General features: G+C 34.1%; 1 protein-coding gene across 3 annotated transcripts in view; it reads right to left on the reverse strand.

Moving 5' to 3' along the window:
* The window catches only part of Gbe1 (1,4-alpha-glucan branching enzyme 1), a 248,599-nt gene that overhangs the window by 201,834 nt on the left and 25,357 nt on the right, over positions 1 to 21,408 (reverse strand). Inside the window, exons 1-2 of one of the 3 annotated variants that reach the window (XM_063224754.1) lie at positions 10,701 to 10,842; positions 1,092 to 1,261 (exon numbers count right to left, since the gene is read on the reverse strand). In XM_063224754.1, coding sequence (XP_063080824.1) covers positions 1,092 to 1,261; positions 10,701 to 10,735 — 205 coding nt within the window. In that variant the 5' untranslated portion in view covers positions 10,736 to 10,842. Of the gene's footprint in view, positions 1 to 1,091; positions 1,262 to 10,601; positions 10,621 to 10,700; positions 10,843 to 21,408 lie in introns of those variants that run through there. The other 2 variants (XM_063224756.1, XM_063224755.1) reach the window with 2 other exon arrangements.

The raw sequence follows: 21,408 nt of genomic DNA on the forward strand, positions 1-21,408 counted from the left end.
TTATAAATTGTCCAGTAAGTTTTCAAATAAGATTCAGAAACACAAGCATCAAACATCATCTGCTCTTTGTGACTGCATAGAGAATTACTTTAAATCCTTAGATCCGCACATGCCAAGAAAGGAGTCAGTAGTTATATGTGGCTATTGAGAACCTGAAATGAGGTCAGTGGAACTGAGAAACTGAATTTTATATTTTATTTCATTTTAATTACTTCATTAAATTTAAATTTTAAAACTGTTACTAGAATCAGTTACTGGAAAAATTTTAATTAAGTTTGGAAAAACCTTGGTATGTGAACCTACTTCTAAACTGAAAATTTTATTAAATCTAAATATTGTATGAAGTACTACCCATGAAAATTAAGCATCTGAAATAGCACTTGCCATAACTAGATTTCAACAAATACAAAAGGAGAGTGAAAATATCTCAGTACTTTTTATATTGATTAAACGTTAATTTGATAGCATTTATACATGTTGAGTTAAATGAAATTCATTACTAAAACATTCGCATGTTCTTTTACTTTTTTAGTGACTACAATAAATTGTAGTTATATTTATCTTACATTTTATTTGTATCAGATAGTGATATTTTAGACAATAAAAATAAAGCAAAACTTGTATTAAGTCGAGTTCATTGAAGTATTACTTACATACAGTTCAATCTATTCTTTTTACATGTAAGGTTCTATATATTCAGTAAACAATGGTCATATAACCACTACCACAATTAGAATCTACAATGTTTTCACAAGCCCCAAAATGTCTTCATATGTGCCCCTTTGTAATCAACCTTTAGCTACTACCCTTAACACCTATCAATAATAATTTATCTTTTTAGCTCTGGAAGTTTTTCTGATTCTAGAATATCATAAAAGTGGAGTAACACAGCATGTAAACTTTTGAGCCTGATAAAACCCAATTTTAAATAGTATACATGTCTGTAGTCTGATCATTCTGATACTCCTTTTTCTTTGTATCATCGACAGGTTATAAATGCTTTCTTTTCCACTTATTTCATTTTCAAAACTGAAAAAGACTTTCTCATTGGCCACATAATCATTTAACATGAATGATATCAAAGTACTTACTAAACTCTCCAGTAAGAAAAACTCCTTCTGCTCCTGGGGCCCATTCTTTGCAGTATATTCCACCATCAGCACATCTGTGAATGCCAAATGATTCATAGCCTCTGGAAAACTTATCAATACCTCCTTCATTCTCTCCAATGTCGCTCAAGATGTGGCTAAACTTCTTATACCTTTGAAAAAGTGCAAAAGAAATAAAATTAATCTTTCAAATGTGGTATTCCAATGAAGTAGGTGCACTAGTCTAAGAAACAAAGGCATCATTTAAGAAGAATAATGTATTTAATTTTTTTAAATATCATTTAATTTCATTTACTGAATGTAGTTGCCTGTTAGGATATAAAACTTGTTAGGTAGATAAACTGAACTAATTCACCTACCACTTTTTGTAATTTCAAAACAGTTTCACATAACGAATAAGTTATGTTTACATATATTTGCTTTAGATTACAAGAATAATTTCTATGTCGACAGTACACTGAAAAAAAATCTGTACGTCTCATTTCTCTGACTCCAAAATTTTTTTTAAAAATGAAAAAGCAGTCAAAATTCCTAAAAGAACAATACAATTACCCTACAGCAGGGTTTCACAAGCTTCCCGTAAAAAGGCAGAGGGTGAATATTTTAAGCTTTTCTAGCTATACAGTCTCTGTCACAGCTACCCAGTTACGTCTTTAAATCACAGGAGTCACAGATGATAATGAGTGGGCCAGGCTGGATTCCAGTAACACTTCATTCACACACAAAAAAGAACTAAATCAAAATTGACCTGTAGGCACTGTTTGCCTCACCTTCCCATAAAGCATGCATCAGCACAAGTAAGAACATGCACCATGTTAAATTACAAAACCAATGGCCATGAAAAGACTTGGAGATTCTCAAGCAGAATCAAGAAAACATATGGTTGCCCTGACTCCCTGCTGTTCCCCAAGATTCAGCATTAGTACACCAAAACATACTGCCTATGTTTCTTAAGTACCCTGATATCTGGGCAGAAGCAAAGGAGGAAGGAACTGGTAAAAACGGGACAAATAACCTGTGACAGCTACTAGCAAGTCAAAAATAAAGGAATTGAAACTACACAAAGAATGGAGCAGTGCTAATAAGCTTATCTGTGCACCTCTGATACTCTGAAGGGAAGCAGTGAAATTCTCAGAAAGATTGTATGAATATAGGTAGGGATATATAGGAAAAACAGAAAATTTCAGAAGCTGACTAATAAAACACACTCCAACTTACTCAAAAAAGGACATTCCTACAAATATTTCATACTATGCAATAACTTGGTTAAAAATGAATAGAATAAGGTAACAGTTAGGAGATTATATGACAAAACAACAAAATGAAAGTTAAAATGAAAATGCAGACCAGAGAAATAAATAAATGCAAGATCAAAATATATCACTAGAAAACAATAATTTATGAATCAGCAAAAATAGAAAGGGTGCAGTAAGTGAGTTCAAGGTGGGGGAGGAGAAGGAGATAAAGTGTAACATATTAGTATGTTAATATAGAATAATGCTCAAAATAATTCCAGTTTCATAGTCCTTATGCCAAGGGACAAAACTGAACTACCTGTAAGAGGTACGCGTGCTTCATAAATATGATCACCTGCCCCTATATAAAACACTTAAAAGTACAATTCAAAAGACGAAACAATGACCAGTGAGACTGCCCATGGAAAACAGAAATCCAACAGAGAGAAATAGAAACTATGATAAAATGAAGAGTGCATTCCCTATCTAAAAGCTACAGTCTCCATTTCACAGACACAGTTCATTGTTACCAAGCATACTCTGCCCTGTCAGATGATTATTCAGAACAGAAAAAAACTCCAGATTTTCTATGAACTTTCCTTAGTTTAAATATTGACACTAGACAAAAAAGGCAAATCTTTATAATCCCAGAACTCTGGGAGACAGAGACATGAGGATTCCAAGTTCAACCACGGTCTGGGCAATTTAGTGACTTAGGGAAATGTTGTCTCAAGAAACAACAAACAAACAAACAAACAAAAAATGGACTTGGGATGTAATACATACATAGACACAAGCACAAATACATACAGGCTAAATACATACATAGAGACAGATAGACAGACAGACAGACTGACAAGTGTTTCAAAATACTTTAAATTCTGACCTGGAGAAACAAAGAGATTTACAAATCTGTTGAAACAACATTAAATACTACAGTGAAAAGGATTTTTAACCTGTTGGAAATATTGGTCTGTTATATTTCTCTCTATATTGAACTGTAACACATATTAAATGGCATATGAAATAATAATAATAAAATGATCAAATAGTATAAGCAAAATTGTCTTAGGGTTAAAAATATATACATATCATAATAAAAATAAAATTGCCTATTTTTAAAAGTATGTAGTAATGTTATTATTGATGTGAGTATAACATTTCAAAATACATTTTCAGGTTTAAATTTTTGAAATAAATCACTCTTAAGAAGTTTCCTAGGCTATGTTCAAATGTTCCATTTGGTAAGATTTCAATGGAAACAGGATTATAGCATTATATTACTTTAAATATCCTAACTTCCCTCAAGGTCAGCCCTATAGCTTCTGACACAGAAATGCACATTTCACTTTGAAATCACTGTAACCCAAAAAAGAAAATGCCTGAGGACATGGCGAGCTCATCCTGCCTAGGCCCCTTCTACTGCAATCTCTGTTAATGTTTCCCTATGAATTTAAAGGATATTTAAAAACTAGATCAAATTTTTAGCAACCAAGAATATAAAACAAAGCTAATTTACAAACTAGCATTCTTTACTAATATAAAGAATGATTGCAAATATTGAAAAGTTTGATCACTACATTGACATTTTTAATCTTTTTACAAAGCAAATAAAGAGGCTCAGATAAATATGCAAGTTATCCAAGCTCAAGAAGTTAATAAATAATAGAAGCATATCACCAATAGTCACAAAGGTATACTTAAATAAAACCTCAAAGTCATCTTTTCCTTACAATAAGGTCTACTGTGTTTTAATTTTAAGGCTATTAATCTTATAATTAAAAGAATCAATGCTGAAAAGTTAAAATATAAATGAAATAAAAATCCAGGTCCAAATCCTAACTGTTACTTACTTCATGTGACCTTGAACAAGTCACCCTTATTTTCCTTATTTCGTCCTATTAAGTAGGAAGAAATCTCATAGCTCATCAGAATCACAGAGGAAGCCTTATGTACCACAGTAGTTCACAAGTATTCAACAAACGTTAGCTATAAATCTTCTCTATCTCAAAGTGGCAATAGTTTTCTACACTTTTAAATTCATCAATTTTCTTTTACATAGAAATTTGCTTAATTTTAACATATGTAAAAATCACTGGATTTGTAATTAAGATTTTCTCCTCGAATTCCAAAAGCCTTTGAGATTTTTCATTTTTTTAATCACTATAAAAAAGTACAAATGCAGGCATACTAAGAATAATACATACTAGGCAGTCTGTATTTATTGGAATGTATAGATTATGGAAAATCTTAAGAAAATTAAGTAAATTGAATAACTAGGGAAAAAATTACTCTAAGGAAGTAGCAGGAAACAGGAGTACAAAAGCAAAAAAAAAAGGGTAGAACAGGCTAAAATCCTTGTTCTTCTGGAAGATGATTCCTCTTAGATCAGTACTGATGCTCTAATTTCAGACAGGCCTTTCAACATAGGAGAGGCAGATCGGGGAGCATGCATTGTGCCTTATCTGGAAATGTCTTCTAAGTAGTCTACTCAGAAAGCCCTCAGGGAAATTCCTTACTACGTTAATTTTTGAGATTTTTATATTGCTGTCTGCTTTCAAAGGGACACCTAGGAAGTTTATAGGAAAGAAAATAGAAGAAAAGTCTGTAATAATTTTTAATAGCTAAAAATAAAGGAAACAAGATTAAAATGGGGAGGGGTACTTTGGCTTTGGTTTGATTTTTAGAAAAAAATAACTTTTAAGTCAGTCTTTCATAAATTAAGGTATGGGCCAAAAATTTTCTTAAGTGAAGAATACTCAAAATATACAATATTTTCCACATATTCAGGCCATTTAATAAATGTTAGGCACTTGAGACTTTAAATATTTTATATTCTTCATCAGGGGAAAATGTTTAATAAAAACAACAACAAAAAAGCAACATATTTATTGCAAAAAATATATTAACAATATGGAAATAATTTAGTTACACAAAACAATATCCTTCTCTGAAGATGTTCTTCATTCCATAGGAAATATTACTTAACTCAATGTGGCTTGGGGATACAATAACTGAGTTTTAATGGAAACAAGATAGACACAAAAGACATTTTTTAGCCAGACAATAATAAAAATAAAATCTTGAAGACTGTATGGAGAAAGTAACTGATATAATCAGAGATACATTTTAGAGGCAGTTTAAAGGGTGAATTTGCCACAGAATAATAAAGGCTTTATTAAATAGACTATTGAAAGCACAGGAACTTTTATTAGATAATGTCAAGCAATGAAAAAACTTAAAAATTGACATCATAGTATACATGTACATTAGTCAGTGTTGTGGAACTACAATAACATACATGTGGCAACTAGCTTTATAAAGAGAAAAACTTTAGAGCAGTAAGTCCAAAACTCAGCATCCCCATCAGTTTCTGATGAAAATGGCACATTTAGGAATATATGTAACAGAGAGTGGTCACATTCTCAACCCACAACACAAAGAAAGAGAATCTGGACTTTCACAATGGTTTTCAAGGCCAGCAATAACCTGAAGGCTTCCCTTCTAAGCAAGACTTCTAATGGTCCACCTTACCACCCAATGCTACCAATCTAAGGACCAAGATTTTATACCTGAATCTCTGAATAAAACTCACCAACTAAAGCATAAGAATGCAGTTCCTTATTTTATAATGCTATTCCTATTTTTAAATGTTCAAATATCATTAATCACAAAAATGAATGCATGAATTTTCAAAACTCCATTCCAAATTTCATTAACATTTCCAATTCTCATTCAATTTAGTGTATGCCCTTGACGTCATCTATCAGAAAAGAACAGATATAATCCCTTAAGTAAAGGTGACAAGGGAAATAGTGAAATTCATTTCTATTGCACAAATATTAAGGAATTTCAACTGCATAATCAGTACTATGCCAGTCACTGAAACCATAAAGATACAGAGTTGATATCTTTAAAAATATAGTATTCTTTGTGGCAGAAACAGTAGAAAACGAAGAATAGCAAATCATTATACAAAGCACTGATAAAGACTTGCAATCATAGCAGATGTTGCAAGAATGTGAATGCCCAAAACACAAGGAAAATCATCTCTTCTGAACCCAGGTATATCCCAACCTCGTGAAAAACTGGAACTAAGTAGTACTCATTTAACAAACAGTAAACACCTATTATTTCCCAATTATGTTGAGCAATGGTGACAGTGAGTTAAGTTTCAGATTATCATGCCTGAATCCTGTCTCTTAATAACTGTAACTACCACTAAATTTCCTAATCTGTTATGGTAATAGCAAGCCTTCTGAAACTGTAACAGTAAAACTTCCTTATTGGGTTGCTTCAAATGAAATATTCAAGGAAATGATGTGCCTGGTATGCTTAATTACCTTTCACATGAAATAACAAGCATATTATTAGAATACACAGTCAATAAAATTTCTGAGTTTAAGATCAACACAGAAAATTCGATACCTATTAAAATATAAGGCAGGTAGGGTTCATTATAACTGTACTCAACCTAGTATATGCCCTTCTTGATTCACTCAATCCCACTGGCCATTCACACCTTTTACAATGGCTTGGCTAAAATTGTGCAGGTTGGGGTTTGCAAGCAGCTAGCTATCTGAAGAGACCAAATACTGCATGTTGTTAAGCGTAGGTCTCTAACAGTTATTCATTATAACAACAAGCATTTATTTTCCAGTTCTAAAAGCTGTGAAGTCCAAGATCAAGATGTAAGTGGATCTGGTATCTGGGAGGGCATTCTTCCTGTTCTGTACCTGACTGACTTTCCCTTGTATCCTCACATAGCACAGAGACAACAAAAAGGCTGTTTTTCCTTATGAGGGAACTAATACTATGGTGAAAGCTTCCCTTTATAATCCAGCTTGCAATGCCTCATTTTTAAATATCCTCACATTGAACATTAGGATTTCAACATATGGCGGTAGAAATCTTCGGTCCACAGCACTACAACACGGATGCATGGAGAAACAAATGCCCCACAGAACACACTTTGTCTAATGAGAAGTAGAAAATGGGAAGGAATTGATGTAAGTTCCCATCGTCACACCTCAAGGTCCTGTGGGAACAAGCAACCAACTCCGTAAGAAAATACATTATCCTTAACAATTCTCTATCTTGGGTATTTACAAAGATCAAATGTATAGCACATCACGGGCTCATAAAAAATAAATAAACAGAAATCATTTTTCAAAATTGAGGGGGTGAATTCAATTCAAAACAAGTGCCCTAAAAGTGAATAATTGCTGTTATTTAATAAACGGAATTTTATTCTTTTGTTTTATTTTTTTCCCTAATTTTAGTACTAACCAGAGGTATGATGGCTTCAGGGGAAATTACTAGTGAAAGCTAAATCCTATAAAATTTTGATGAAATTTTGTATTCAATTAACAAAAAAAGGTATAGTCCACTTAGAGGTATCACTTAGAAAGCCTTCTACAACATTTCGTTTCTTTTAATAATAAAGTACTTATTTCTAGAATTCCACATTTAAAATGATAGAGATACTGTATGGTTAAAGACACAACTTGAAGAACCTACTATATAGCCATTAATGCAAACATATTTTGACTTCTTAACAGATTAGTTAATTGTAATAAATTAACAAAATGTAGCTAGAAATTAATTTTAATCACTGTGCCTTGTCTCATGGCTACAAGCAAATTAATAATATATTGCCCTTGCAGTTTATCAAGGTATGATTAATGGTCAATTTTAAAATTTCTCGAGTCTTCTGGCAAAATGAAAACCTGACTGCCTAACTAGAAAAAAAAAATCATCTCAATGCAATAAATCAGAATTACTGAAGGTAGGCCCTGTGAGATGGCCCATCTGGTTGGGCCTGCAAGTGTCAAGTATTGTCCCAAGCACTTGAAGCTGCCCGCCCCTGTGTGAGCCTTTCTCTTTCCAGTCACGCTTCTGTTCACGTCTTTGCTACATGTTCTGCTGATTACCTTGGAAAAGGGCAATGCTGTAACTGTTCAACTGACCTTTCAGTTTATTTTCTCTTGTGTAATATGAAACATGAGCTAACATAGTCTTAGTCTACTGGTTTCTACGAAGAATTCTGACTTAATGTTTCAACAGCCTTAGCTCACGTAGTCTGCTTTTTTGTGTGTCGGTGTCACTGTACTAAAAATTACAGGGAGTACACACCACGGAGACAGGAGCTGGGGCAGACCACAGTCTGCACGGTCGTGTGCTCCTGAGAATGCATGGCCAGCTCATGTGCTAACGGGCAATTCTAAACTTCTGAATCATCACTAGAATCTTGCTGTAAATGTTATTACATTAGTGAAGCGATTAAAAGAAATTTTATGTCTTTTCATAGGAATGTTACTGCTAGTCAAAAACTGTCAAAACCCTATCATAAAATAAGAAATAATAAGATTTAGAAGAAATCTAGTCTTAGTCTAAAGGCACTAGTCACATGACCTTTCCGACGACAAGTATGTAAAGCTTTGAGTTTCTTATGCATAAAATGAAGAAGCTGACTTAAAAGATCCGACATAGGTCTAAAAGCATTTAGTCTATACTCTAAACTTCTTTCATTCTTAATTCTTAGTACATTTTCACAACCAAGAAAGAAAAAAATGCACCCCAAATGAAAGGTTACTTTTGGACATCTCACAGGTACACTAAAAAGCACACAGTAACAATTTTACAAAAATCTTTTTTTCTTAAAACAACATATAGCTCATTGATGAAATGTAAAAGACACAATTAAAGCAAGAGAAGTAGTCTGAGATCAGAAAAATTTGTAAAAAATCACAATGTTACAGTGACTAACACTTTACAAAGCACTTCCCATGTTCTAAGCCACATTCTGAGAATAAATAAATGTTACCTAATTTAAGTTCTCACAATAAATCAATATGTGAGAGGGGGGTGTTGTTATTATTTCCATTGCACAGATGAGAAAATTGAAAAGATCAAGCAGTTTTGCCCAAGATCACACAGCCAGTACCTGAGTAAAGGCAGTATGGAGATTAGAGATCTTGCCTCCAAGATTTTCATTATAGTTTCTAAAACTTTGTTCAATTTTTGATTTTGCAGCTGAGTTGTATTTCTGTACTAAACTTAGGTTATCTGTTGCTTAAAACATTTAAATAATTTTAATAAAATGAACTACTGAATAAAAAATCTGCTATAGTTTCAAAATGATACAAATGGTTAAAAATAAAATCAGAAAACCCACTTGAAAAGCATTCAAATTACTGCTGACAATAACAAAATAGACTTCTTATTTTTTGTTCTGTTTCGTGGGATTTTTGTCTTGTTTTATTTTGGAGAGTTTATTGTTTTGGTTTTGTTTTGTTTTGTCTTTTCCAAGATAGAGTCTCCCCAGGTAATTCAGGCTGGCTTTGAACTCACTCACTATAAAGCCAAGGCTGGCCTTCAACTTGCAGTGATCATCCTGCCTCAGTCTGCAGAGTGCTGGAATTATAGATGTGCGACACCATGCCAGGCTATTACTGCTTTATAAATAATCTTACAGTACAGTATGTTTAATCCAATTGTATACTTTAATAAAAGTTTGAGAGAATCTTTATTCTACTGCTCAAATCACTATAACAGAAGCCACAACTATCTTAAATCAAATTATGACTCTAACACTAATTTCTATGTTGCAATTGAGCATATGAGGTCCTTTGCAGTTCAACACTGACTGATTCTAACAATATTCACTTCTTCCAATCCTTTTATTCCATTTATTAATTCAAACAACACTTTGGCTCTATAACATGTGTCTGAACACATATATGCACACGTACATATGTGCAATTGATGATCTAATAGATGCATACATATAATCTACTTACTCCATTTCCTAAGCAGCTACTTAAGTAATAATAGGCAACCCTCTCTTAAAAGAGGGAAGGAAGGAAGGAAGGAAGGAAGGAAGGAAGGAAGAAAGAAAAGGAAAGAAAAGGGAGGGGGAGGGGAGGGAAGAGAGTGAGGGAGGGCAGAAAGACAAACAACAAAACTTTCTGTCTGTCTGAGAAAATTACCATTTGGCATGGCTTCCTAGAGACATCTGTTTACACCATCAACTCCTCAAGAATATAACATAGTGCAAGCTAACAGATAGTTCCTTATCAATTCCCAAAATGTCAATCCCACCCAGTACTTGAAAACTAACATAGCTTTAATTTTAAGTGAAAATAATTTTAAATAATTTTATAAGGCGGCAACATCAAAAGTACCATATTCATATAGTTAAATAAAAACTACTACATTTAGGAAAAGAAAATAAACCATTCTTCAATCTTTTTACCTTATGTTTTAAAAAAATAGTGCAATGCATCTTAAACTACTCCTTGCCTATTGCAGAGTCCCAGTGATAGATCTATTTTATTATTGTTTGCTTCAATACCTATTTCCCTTCTTTCTTCTTACTTCCAGCAACATTCTTAAAATCTTGCTTACAAACAATAAATACTAAAAACAGCGGCACTGAAGCATGACACACTCATTCTCTTCTAAGACCGGTTACCACCACAGCACAAAAGTCCAGCCCTGCACCCTTGAGAGCAACATTATTTCTATTTTAAAACTCCCAGAGAAGACAGAGGCAGCCACGTAATTGCATATCTGCAGCCGCTCCATCTGCTCTGCTCCTTGCTCACCACCGTTGCGCTGCATTGTGTAAAAAGTAGTCAATTGGGCTCACAAATTAACTTGAAAATCAGAGTTTGAGCTTTGGTTGTGTGCTTCCTTGTTTTGCTCTTTTTGTTTTTCTTTCTAATTCTTGGAAAATACTAGGTTTCAAACTCCCTCCCTTTAACTAGCAACTAGAATCAAGACCTGAGCAAGAATTGTACCCCATCAAGAACTGGGCAGCTCAACAACAGCCGAGAAAAGTATATTTGACATTTTTCTCCACAAGACTCCATTCTCTGTTCCTGCTCTGGTTCAGTGAACATGGTTATAATTTAGAGAAGCCAGAATTCAACCAGTGATTCATTCCACAGGAAATATGTATGTCTGTCTTTAAAATATTTTGTACAACTCAAGTAGAATTAGATTTACAAATTCACATTAAAAATGGTATTTAGTGGTATTGTCTTATTAACATTCAAATTAAAAGAAGAAAGTATTTCTTTTGTTTGTTTGTTTTTGTTTTGTTTTTGGTGCCAGGGATTGAACTCACAACCATCTTGTGCTTGCCAGGCAGGTGCCTATGCCACTGAGCTAAACCCCAGCTGAAAGTATTTCTAAGTATGATAACAGCTTCACTAAAATTCTGTTCCTTAATTATTTCTTGCAGCTCTATGGTGTCAATATATATATACTTACATCATGATCTTTAAACAGTCACCCACTCCCAGAAATCTTCTTAGTCAATTAAAAAAAAAAAAAAAAAAGGAAGAAAAAGAAGAATTTTCGAGACAGTGAAATACTTTTTTTTAAAAAACAGGGAAGGGGGAGGACAATCAAAAACATGAGTCTTATAAAATTTTCTGACGAGCTTCCATAGCTCCTCCACATAATTCCAAAATCCCTTTGCAGTCACAACATAGATTGGCAAATAGAGATTTTATTTATTTATCTTTTTTTTTTTTTCTTGGTGCCAGGAATTCAACTAAGGGCCTTCTCCTTACCAGGCAGATTGTGCTGCTGAGCTGTATCCCTGGCCTGCAAACACTGATTTAATTATCTCATCTATATACATAAAAATGTGGTAACTTCACTGAAAAAAAAGTTTTCATTCATCAAAACAAAAATTAATTTTCCCAAAATAAAAGATGAAAATCTAAACTTTGAAAGACTGAAAGTAACTTCATGTCTAAACACTCTTAAAACTAAAATTGAGCCCTCACTAAAGATACTTCAGTCACATAAATCCTTTAAAGTCAATGACCACATTTTAATGTATATTATTTCAGAAACTATGTTTCTGAATATATAGTACCCCTGTATTTAACCCAATTGGAGTACTTATTTAAAAAAAAACAATGATTTCTGAAATGTTAATCAAAATGCCTATTACTGGACCCAATTTCTAGAGATAAGAGTTATAAGCAGGCATATATACAAATAATTGTGTACATCATTATTAAATACATCAGACTTTCTAAAATATCTACTGGTGGACATCACTTCTTAATAAAGGATATTTGAACTTATAATCAACAAAGCTTTTTTATTTTCTAAGAGAATAAAATAAATGACATCAAGAACTCAACTTTCCTCATGTTCCAATTTTTAAAATATTCAAGCATATTTATTTTTCACAGCCATATTTATCTGTTCAGGATTATAGTCTCAGCTAGTAACTCCCTCTCCAGGTATGTTTTCATTAAAAAGGACCTTAGAACTCCCCTGAATCACATCAGTACTAAGATGGCATCCTGTATAAGAAATGCCCCTTATCTAGAGGAGGCCTTTAGTTTCTTTAAAAAAAAAAAAAAAAAAAAAAATAGATGTTTGTTTCAGAACAAGAAGACTCAGAGGGTTATATATAGAGGCATTATATAAAGAAGATGCTAAGCAATACTCTGTCATTGCTAAACTGTGTTTCAAGCCTGCAGCAACACAGAGATTACTCCACATGTCCCAGCAGTCATTGCTGAGAACTGATGCTACTTACTTGGCTATGAGCACCAGGCCATGTGGCTATGCCCTGATGACTTGGGTAAAAGTTGGCATTGAGGGGTGAAGAGGGTGAGGGAAAACCTTTTATTCTCTTCCCTAAGGCTGAAATGATGATCATAATCAACCAAACTACCAACTTAAAGTAGTATACTAGCTAGGTACCTCACATTATTTGATAAAATTGTGAATATTCAAACATGCTTAGTTTGTGGGCAAAATGGCCCTCTGATAGGCATTATGCAAACTATCCATTCGCTTCCCTTGATACAAAACATAACATCTTCCTAAAAGAGACTCACATATCATCATTATTTGAGAACAAACTAAACTGTCACAGATGATTAATCTTCCATGAGAAAGGAGGAAAAATCATTAATTATAAGTATTAGAGAATCTTTAAGCCCATAAATGGAAATTTGATCACTGCATTCCCAGAAGAATACACTTTTTAAAGAACTATTGTCAATCCAGACATGTTAAGTTTCTATATTTAAATATTTAGAGGTAGTAATTTTTAACCAGTTGCCATTTAGGAATCATTACATAATACAGAGTCAAATGTTTCCAGTGCAATGCAATTTTTTTTTCAAATTATGGTAAGAAACTTTAACAAATTTCAAGCTGACGTACAAAAGAGAAAATGAATGTCAATATAAAATGAGAACTACTAGCAAAAATAGGAAAAAAAGTAGGCAGAATATTTTTAAGCTTCTTTTGGAAGATAAATTCATGCTGAATAAATTGAAGTGACATTTGGTTTCTCATAATTCCAGCCTGTCCTGATGGCCTCCTAAGTAACAGATTTTTAATGTAGCCTTTTTCACTAAAACTGACACCCAGCCAGAACTGTCAAGGCAAAAGATTATTTTTAAAGATGTTCACATAATGATTATTTAGAAGCGTATCATTTAATTACACAGAATTATCAAATAATCCTCCCAATTACATTTACCAATAAATATTAGTTTTCTGGAAGCACCTATCTTATTGTACATAGATTAGCCGTTAAGTCATAAATATAATAAAACATTGAAAATGAACCACTAGATAATGCTACTGAAGGGATAAGAGAACAGTACCACATTTCTGAATTTAAAATGTGTCTTTGAGGGAGAAGAGGCTCACACACATATTACAGAAACCAGAATGTCTGTTATCCTAAACATGATTAAATGTATTGAAAACAATTTAAACTTTGTTTTAAAAAGTAGTTTCTGAAGTAGAACTCTATGAGTGGAGTATGAAGAGACATTATAATACAAGAAAAACTGATTTATTTCAATTATGATCAAAACCTTCTAATTACACTGGCCATAGATCTTTTCTAACAAAGACAGATAATGTAAATAATACGAAATCACATTGTCTAATTTTTTTCTCTTTGAGCTAAGACAGGTAAGTATTAAGCAAAGAAACTGGATACAGTAAATGTCACTAACAGTGAATAACCAGTCTAATCAAGAGCTAAGCAGCTTTAGTCATATATTACAATGGAACACATTCTAGTTACAATCTGGCAGGAAAGAGAGAGAGAGAGAGAGACAGAGTTAGAGAAAGACACGAGATATGAGGGACAAAAAGTGAAGGAAAGTGATACAGGCAATTATGAGATATGGTGATACAGGCAAAAAAATCAGCTATTTAGGAGGCAGAGAAAAGTTTGAGACCAGCGTGGGCAATTTAGCAAGAATGTCTAGAACAGAACAGAACAGAACAGAACAGAACAGAACAGAACAGGAGAGGCTGAGGATGTAGCTTGGTGACAGAGCATTTGCCTAGCAGGAGGCGCCTAGCTTTGATCCCAAGCAACAACAACAACAAAAAAAAAAAAAAAAAAAAAAAAGGAAACAAAGATGTGCTTGTGACAAAGAAAAAGCCATGTTAAAAAAAAAATAAATAAAACACTAATGTGAAATTTATTCTACTGCCAAATCAATCGTAACTGATATCCTCTTATCCATAAAGTATGTAATAATAAAAAAGCTAGTTAAATATTTATCAGTAACATTCTTCAAAGTGTTCCAATGTTTTATATCTTGTATTTGCCTCTCCAAACCTCCTCTCCCCAGATCCATTACTCTCTGCCACAAGAAGCTGGAATGTATGGAATGCATGAAGCCTCCCAATATACTTATCTGCTGACAATTCCTATTTCCCAGGAAAGCAGCTCCTACCTACCGCTGGGTGCTACTAGAGATTAACCACCTGCCCATTAAATGTCAAGTGACTATCTGAACTGTCTATTGAACTGGGTACTACCTGATCCATCAAACCTTCAAAAATGAATATGCAGAATAAAATTCCACCATAAGTTGGAAGTGTTATGTACAAAACTAACAGTAGATTTGTACAGTAAAGGAAATCATACAAACAAGTCTCAGACTTCTAAGGCATGTGCTCCTATTACATCAATTCAGACCTTTAGCATCATGAAGAGTTCCAAAATCATGGAAAAAGGAGGAAAAAGCCAGAGCCTGGAGAATAGCTGTGTCTGCACAGCACGAGAGCACAAGTTAGGAATGAACTATGAGTCCATTCAGTGGCAGCCTTCCCACTGAGCAGAACTTGGTTGCACAGGAGAGTTTCTCCTTTGAATAAGAAAGAGTGAGAAGTACAGTTCTAGTACATACCCAAGCCAGCAAGGAATGAACTTCAAAAGACATTAAAAATCTTTGTCAGAGAAGTATGTGAATTGATCCCTAGAAAGATACAGAGTAGGATGATAGTCATGTCCCAGGTAAATACCCATCATGGAACATGCACAAAAGAGTAATCTCTTAAACATCAAGCAAACAACATGACCTATTCAATAGATACCAGCTAGTCACCTTGCTAATACAGTTATTACAAAGATTTAAAGTTACCAGGGTGGTAGGGACAGATGGGACCAGTATATGTGGGTTCACAGTGTTCCTCTTTTTAAGGATAATCTATCTACTACATATGCTAAGTATGCAGTCAAAAAAAAGAAGACTGCCCTGATATATCCTCAGAAAATCAACTTCCTGTGGACCAGTCAACAGCTAATTACTTTTGACCCCACAGAAAGAGGAGGCACAGCATTTATAATCCTCACCAGGAAAACACATTCAGGCCAATGTGCAACAGCCTCATTATTAATGAGTTTACTTTATATTTTATCAATTACTAGACTAAATGGCACAACAGTACCACTGACCAGAGCATACTGTTTAGATAATGAGCTTACACTCAGGTAATTCATTGGTACTGCTACATGCTTCATCTCCCAGAAACATTACCATTTATAAAATGGTAAAATACCATTTGGTAGACAACAACTTGAGAGGCTGAAGAACTGTTCTAAAAGATCCATTATATGCTTCAAACCAATATTTGGTATAATCTACCCATAGACTGATTCGAAAGAGGGAAATGAGAGTAGTCTTTCTCACTGCTACCGTTGACAGGGTACTATAAAACTTTACTTCACATCCAAGTTCCCATGTTCAAGGAGGGAATTTTTCTGCCAAAGAACATGATCATATTTTTGAGTAATGAAAGCTACAATCTCTGTATAGCCACTTTGCGTTCCTCATTCCTCAACCATGGAAACAAAAGAAAATTATGCTGTGGTTTCATCCACTCTTACAAGTGACCAGGAGGATTATGTTTAAAATAAAAAAAAAAAAAAATTATTGTGAAGCCTGATTGTCTCACTAAAAGAAATAGGCAGCAACCTCATAAAAACAAAGAACAAGGATCTATAGGATGAACTTTGTAAAGTATCTTCCAAAGTTTCACTTTGTAAAGAACTCCACATAGCCAACATAGAGACACTGCTTGTTACCAACAGAATCTTATGACCATTTACAGAGGTGGGGCCTGAAGCAAGTGTTTATATTTTAAAAAGTTACTTTCTCTTTTTCTCTGTTCTACCTTATGTGAGAAACACCAGTGGTAGCCAATACATTTCAGGTTGGGTAAACTATGCGGCATCATTTGATGATCTGGAAGTGTCTAGGATGTTATACATCTCCTGAGAAGGGACTCCAAGATTTTTAACCCCAGAAAAGGATAAAAATACAAGCTAACAAGCAAAAAAGGCAGACTGCACCAGACACTTTTCATGTGCATCTCTCAAGCCTGTTTTATATCCTGTCCTTCGCCTTTGGAACACAACACTGTAGGCAACATAAAAACAGATGTCTGTCTCCGACGGAATCGATAACTGGAGACATCAGGGAAGATATCAGAGAGAACAAGTGGAGCAGATCAGGATACTTACTACTGAGGCAGCTTCCCTGCAAATGAGCAGACTATGTGCCCTGATTTAAGACCACTGCTACTCTCAACATGGATGACTCTATGCGATTTTCTCCTTCCATATTACGTGAACTGCTCTCTCCCTACTCTTCCAGACCCATAGGTGGCAGCAACTCAGAAGCTAAGTGCCTGGAACCACCCATTCTTGGATCTTTGGTTTCATCTTTAAAATACTTTGACAAATACTTTTTTTGTTTATAAATTCTGTAAGAACAAATGGGAAAATCAACAAATGAAACATAATAGTAATTATAAATATATAGTAATACATAAATAAATAACAAATAAATCATTTGCTTTACTTCTGTACCCAGAACCTAACATAATGGCTGACATATAGTAAGCATTAAAATATAGTTTTTAAATCACTGAGATGAGATTTGCCTTGAGCCAAGCCAATAAGTAAAGTGAAATGGAAACCATATTGTTAATCAAGATGATTATCACTCATAAATAAGACAAAGTAGACTGTAATCAGCATATCTTGTGATCACAAAACATATATAATAAGCCCATTTTCTTGTAAAATTAATCAAATTCCAGATTCAACTAAATTAATAAAAATTTTTGAATAAATATGGTAATTGTTTCTAAGATTTATGAGCATTAAGGACTGAAATCTATACACTATATATACTGGTACTGAAAGTTCTAGTACCAGTGCTATTACTAACTTCCTCAGTGACAACCACAGGCCAGTTTATTCTTTTCTATTCTTCATCCAGAAAATCTTACAGTCAGTCATCTTTTATTCCTTATACTATTAAGAGGTCCGTTTGATTCACCTTTTATAAGAGATCCATAAACCAATCATATTTTACAGCCTTCATAGCTAAAATACTTATCCAAGCCTCCAGAAGTCTCTTCTGTATTACACTATCTCCTTACATCCTTGCCTTCTGCAATCTAGTTTAAATGCAGTCAACCAGAATACTTATTTATTTAAAAGAATAAGTCAGTGATGGTGAACTTTAGAGCTTTCAGTGATCACAAAGAGCCAGCTGTGGCCCATGTGACACAGGTTTGCCATCACTGTTATAAGTCATGTTACTTCTCACTTCAAAATTCTCTCAAGGCTTGCCATGTCACTCACGATATAAGCCAGTCTTTACCACATAATACTGTATTTGTAGCTCCTAATCCTCACTGCCTTGTCTTCCTGCTGTCCTCTCTTGATGCTCTTTCCCTAGCACATTCTGTCTCAAACTGTTCTACCTGCTGTGTCCTAAATACCCTAGTCACATCTGTGTCTAGGGACTTTTACACTGCCATTGCCTCAGTCTGAAACACTTGTCTATCACATACCCACTGGCTAATTCCTCTTCAGATCCTTCTACAAATGTTAGCCTCCCCATCGTTCATTTTATCTCCTATCTATCTCCTGTTTCCTGCTATTGAATGTTAAGTTTCTCAAATATATGAACTAAAGTTTGTTCACTTTTATATTCCAAATATTTATATACTATATATAGTACCAGTTCTATAACTAACATAGTACATGTATTGAATGTACTAACGTGACACATCGTACACACTCACTAAATTGCTAACATAAATTCTTCACTTGACTCAAGAATAAATTGTTTGACAAATTTACTTCACTTATCTATAAAAGTATTTGCTTTTTATAGTCATCAGTTAACCTTACCACTGTAAATATACACAAGATTTTACGTAAGAGCATTAGATATAAGCCATAAGAAATAACTTGAGGATAGAAACATGAGTTTGTTTTTAAGTTTTCCAAAATAACCCTTTTTATTTTCCTTTTTTGCAGTGTTAGGAATCAAATCAAGGACCTTGCACATACTAGGCAAACACTCTGCCACTAAGCTTTGTACCAAAGACCCTAAATTAATTGTAGTCTAGTTTTATAAACAAATCATTGAACTAGAGCTATTTTTAAATGCCTCATTAATTTTTATATAAGAATACATATAAAATGTAAAACATTTCATAAATTTATTTCTTATTGATAAATTTTAATACAAAAATTACACTCTAAAAGAAAAAGTCATGTCAAAAAACTATAGAAAAAATTTGTATTTCAGAAGTGTGATACTAAGTTGTTTAAAGTAAATACTTTCTCTTCAACCTAATGTATTTTTCTTTAAATACCTATCACTGGGGAAAAATAAAACCAGTAAACTCAGAAGTATTGACCCAACACAGAAACTTGCATTGAGTTAAGTTTTACAGGCTGACCAGCTTTAACCTCACAAAGATCAGCATCCATCATCTAGCATCTGTGAGTCCTACTGTTATAGGCAGCTGAGTTACTTTAAAATATTATAGGCAGTCAGACAAGGCAGAGCCCTCAAAGGAGACAGTGCAAAAGTTCAGATATTTTACAGTCTGTGAAGAGACAAACACCTTCTGCTGTGGGACAGATCTTAAGATGAAAGGCAAAGCAAATACAACCACATCCTAAGGTTTGATAGTCCAAATAGTTCTCTATCACCCTGAGGAAGCCAAGAGTCAACATCCCAACCTTTACAGGATCACTGCTATTAAGCATGACCACTTACAATGTGATTCGCTAAGCCATTTGTTCCTGATTTAATCAATTTTACCTAAGCAATTAATCTTATTGGTTGACCACGGTTCTGTCCTGCCCTATGCCCACCTTTCAAGTTCCTATTTTTCTCTACCATGGACCCATCTAACTCATGACTGTACTCTATAAAAGACCTTAGAAAAGACAGCGTCCCCGGCCAATCATTCGGGACTCCTTCTGCCCCTCAGGCAGAAGCTTTCTTTCTCTCAATAAATCTATTCTGCTCTTAACCTCCCTTGTTCCTAAAATTCATTCTTCAATTTTAGAGAACATACTAGTAGGCTGAGAGTTTCATTTCCCTATATCACTACTAAGCTGTTTAAATTCTTCAATACTACTTATTCATCAGTTCAAAATTATGATTGCTTTAATATACTAGTTCAAGATGGTGTTTTCCAGATATCCAGATGATTAACATCCATCAAGAAAACTGTCATTACCCTGTCATAAAACTCTAATGGTATTCAGCTCTCCCTGCTAGTGGAAGAAAAACTGCCTCTGAATGCTCTTAATAATTGGTATAGAGAGAGAGAGAGAAAAAAAAATGCCAGATCAATTATTGCATATCAAAGGTACAAAGGACTACACTAATACCACATTTTAGAAAGCAGAACAATTAGAGTTATTCTCTGATTAATTTTTCTTTAGTTTATGGTGACTATATTAGATCTATCTATAAATCAACCAATCAAATGGGATGGAACAGAAATTCCATCACTGCATCTTTGAAGTTTCTGAAGGGGGCCTATGCTCTGCATGTTTCCAGGGATATATTGCTACTGGGCTGTTTCAATGACTTCCTCTGTATTTCCATAACGCCCTTACTTCATAGGGATCAATGGAAAAATTTTGCAAATTCTCAGGCCTGTTATGACCATGCAATCTGGAATTGAAAAAAGGTAACCATCGAATTAGTTTGCCAAGCCCTTGGACCCAGAGCAATGCTGAAGCCCATTTATCAAGTGACTCCCATAACTTCAATTCTGACTGAGATGCCACAGTGGCATTTAGGTGCCCCCAAGGATTAATCTGGAGCCCACTTTTATTGATTTTCAGAAGTCTGGGCTTTTCCTTAGTGAGCAGCAGATCCCTTCAGGAAATCTTTGGAAGATTTAAAGTTCTTCATTTGTGTTAATATTTCAAGTCATTTCTCAAGGGAAATCAGGCTTTATTTTAATCAAGGGGCTTCTATATCAATAACACAAGTCAAGCTTCTGCTCAATCTACCTAGAATTGTCCCAATTAAAGATCAAGTAAATATGCAGTAAATTGCAATCTATTATATTCCCAAGAAGATTATGATCAATTAGCTGCCACAACAGAAGGCTACATTTCAAAACACAGACTTTAATTCCACTCTTGAAGCCTATCAAGAAAATTACACTTACTTTATTCATGAAACCTAAGCATTACTAAACCCTTTGCCACACCAGAACCCCATGATCCCCACTGAAATGCTGTCACATTTAATGGCAGCACATCCCAATGATATTCCCCAGCCTAAAGTTACCACAGAGGTCTGCTCTCCTCACCTCACCTATACATTTCTCAATTTGTAATGTATCCTATACTTAGCAATTCAAAACAATTAATGTGAGGGCTGCACATAATAAACCTACTCTACCACTCTTATCCTCAAAGCCTT

Source organism: Cavia porcellus, unplaced genomic scaffold (assembly GCF_034190915.1).
Source record: "Cavia porcellus strain 051 isolate PalLab524CR breed Dunkin Hartley unplaced genomic scaffold, mCavPor4.1 scaffold_15, whole genome shotgun sequence".
Taxonomy (NCBI): Eukaryota; Metazoa; Chordata; class Mammalia; order Rodentia; family Caviidae; genus Cavia; species Cavia porcellus.